Genomic DNA, 2,492 nt, shown 5'->3' with positions numbered 1-2,492 from the left:
TCTCTCATCTTTTTAAGTGGGAGAACTTGCACAATTGGTGACTGACTAAATACTTATTTTCCCCACTGTATATATAACTAGTAGAACATTATGATCTTTTGGACCTTGGCCTTAAAAGGTTTTCACTGATTGGACCTCTTTAATTTTAATTGAATACCTGCCCTAAATACTGTTTCAAATTAATGATGGCTCATAACATGATGATTAAATTTTTTATGCTTTTTAAGCTAAAAATATAATGATTATATTCAAGATGGTACTATACATGAATAAATATGGTGCATGTGTGGGTCACAGAAACAACCTCAGTCCAACTCTGCTGGTCCAAACTCAGGAAGCAGCCATCACCCAGGGCAAAATCAGACTGGTTCTTTCCACCAAACACAAACAGGAAGTCTCTGCCTGGGCAAAGAAAAAAGGAAGAATGAAGGAGCGTAGTTAAAAATAATTCTTGAAAAAATAATTCCAACCTTCAGTGTCTAGTTTAAGGCAGTTTCTGTGGGGGGCTTTAAGGAACAGTATTAAAACCAGCTGCTTTGAGACACACATCAGAAAAGGTGTGAAAGAGAGGCCGGCAAAGTTAGAATAAGGAGGAATTCAGACCAAAACATTACAGTCCCACTTTATAAAGACCCCAACTGAATGATTTAAATGTGAAAAGGAAGAATTTAAAAGCATATGTCTACTTGAAGTGAGGGCAGAGCTTAAAGCTTCTCTCCTATCTGTGGCTGTCAAACCTTGATGTTTGCACAATGTCTCATTATAACATTATAAGCTCTTTTTTCTTAATAATAAAAAAAAAGACAAACATCCAACTTGGGCTTTCAGTCTTACTCTGATTTCCTTCCAAAGAAGTGCTTGTTCACCACAACAGAAAGGAAAACAGAGTACAATAAATTTTACAAACAACACAAGCAAAAGAAAGACTGCAGTAAAGAGTAAAGAAACGATTAAAAACAAACAAAATAATAGGGGAAATGCAAACCAAAGCATAGGAAAAAAGGGAATTTAAATAAAAGACATGAATTGGTGGCAATTGACATAAAAATAAAAAATAATGTAAAAAATACACAAAATTGTAAGACGTCAAAAAACATTTTAAAAAGCAAAAAAATAGATAAAACAGGAGCTCTAACACCACGTTGTTTCTCATCACCTTTGTGACTGACCACAGCTGCAGTGTGCCTCCATCTTGGTGACGGCGGGTTGCCTTTACAGACCATCAGCTCCACACAGRTCTTCCCTGCATCTCTGCACGACGTCTCCACGGCAGCTGGTACAACAMCGGGGTCAAAGGTCAATTTGAAAAGGCTTTCAACTGGGCTGAGTGGTGAAGAGCGACCTCCAAATATCACAGCTCCTCCCCCAGGAAGACAGGTAACCGTGTGGTAGAGTCTCACACCTATGATCAATTAAAAAAACATACGTTTAATATAAGAAAAACAACTAAAATTCAATGTGAATGCAGATGTTGAAACTGTAAAAAGACTAGGTAAGAGCTTAAAGTAGCAAAAGGCTGGGTGAAAGTAAAGTAAGAAGACAAATTGAGGCCATGCAGTCTATGTGGGTCCAAGACCGGGGGAGTTGGATCGGAACCTGCCTTAATTACTAAGAGAGATCAAGTTTGATGAATAAATTAAATTAGATGAATACATCATGTACTGAATCTTAATAATGCTCATAAAAATTTGATGCTTTGATAAGACTGTTTTCAGACAAATAAGATGTTTTGTTTTCCGTATGAAGTAGATGCATGACTACTGAACAACAAAAAGTAATCAAGATAACGTGAGCACCATATGTACGTTTTGAAACATACAGTCACATGTTGTAAAGTTTTAGAAGCTATATAGACTAGGGTTGCAACTAACGATTATTTTAATGATAGATTTTTATCGATTTTATCGATWCGTTGTTGCAGCCCTAATACAGACTTTATCATGAGTGTGTAAAAATTAAGGGTCATGAAAAGGTGAAATAATGGAGGAAATCAGGCCACCAGCGAGAGGCGCCAAAGAGCAGAAAGAGAGATTCCAACATGGAGGACGTCCCAGAAAAGGAAGAAAAGAGGTGGACATCAGGGAGTGGTCAACCATGAAGGAGGAGACATCCATCATATAAATTACACAGTTTTCTTTGTTTAGATCAGTCAACGCGGGGTCCGGACTGCCTTGACTCAAAGGTTTATGGAATGTCAACTGTTTTTGGGGCATTAAATAAAACTTTTAAAACTTGCATCGAAACTTACTCTCTCATCATTTGAAACATGGGTACCACTTTACAGTAAGGCTCCACTTATAGATGGCTTTTAAATAGTTTATAGATAGGTTAATAATTCATCTGTAAAGACTTTATAAATCGTTAATAAGTGTTTATTATTCATTAATTAAAGAAGGAAACGAGACAAAACTGTCTGGTTTCTTGCCAAATAGTGAGCCAAATCTGTTAATGTACATATTACTTCTAAAGGTGCTTATTAAACATTTCAGACT

The 2,492-nt window shown here is 36.4% G+C and overlaps 1 protein-coding gene across 1 annotated transcript in view; it reads right to left on the bottom strand.

The window, feature by feature from the left end:
- Positions 1-304: 304 nt before the first annotated feature.
- lcmt2 (leucine carboxyl methyltransferase 2) overlaps positions 305-2,492 on the bottom strand; it is a gene marked incomplete at both ends in the record, with an annotated part of 15,178 nt that continues 12,990 nt past the window's right edge. The window contains 2 exon segments of the mRNA XM_014026449.1: positions 305-402; positions 1,157-1,402. Of these exon segments, the coding sequence (XP_013881903.1) occupies positions 305-402; positions 1,157-1,402 (344 nt within the window).

Source organism: Austrofundulus limnaeus, unplaced genomic scaffold (assembly GCF_001266775.1).
Source record: "Austrofundulus limnaeus strain Quisiro unplaced genomic scaffold, Austrofundulus_limnaeus-1.0 Scaffold554, whole genome shotgun sequence".
In the NCBI taxonomy this organism is placed as follows: Eukaryota; Metazoa; Chordata; class Actinopteri; order Cyprinodontiformes; family Rivulidae; genus Austrofundulus; species Austrofundulus limnaeus.
The sequence above is the reverse complement of the archived record's forward strand: the minus strand, read 5'-3'. Positions and strand labels throughout refer to the sequence as shown.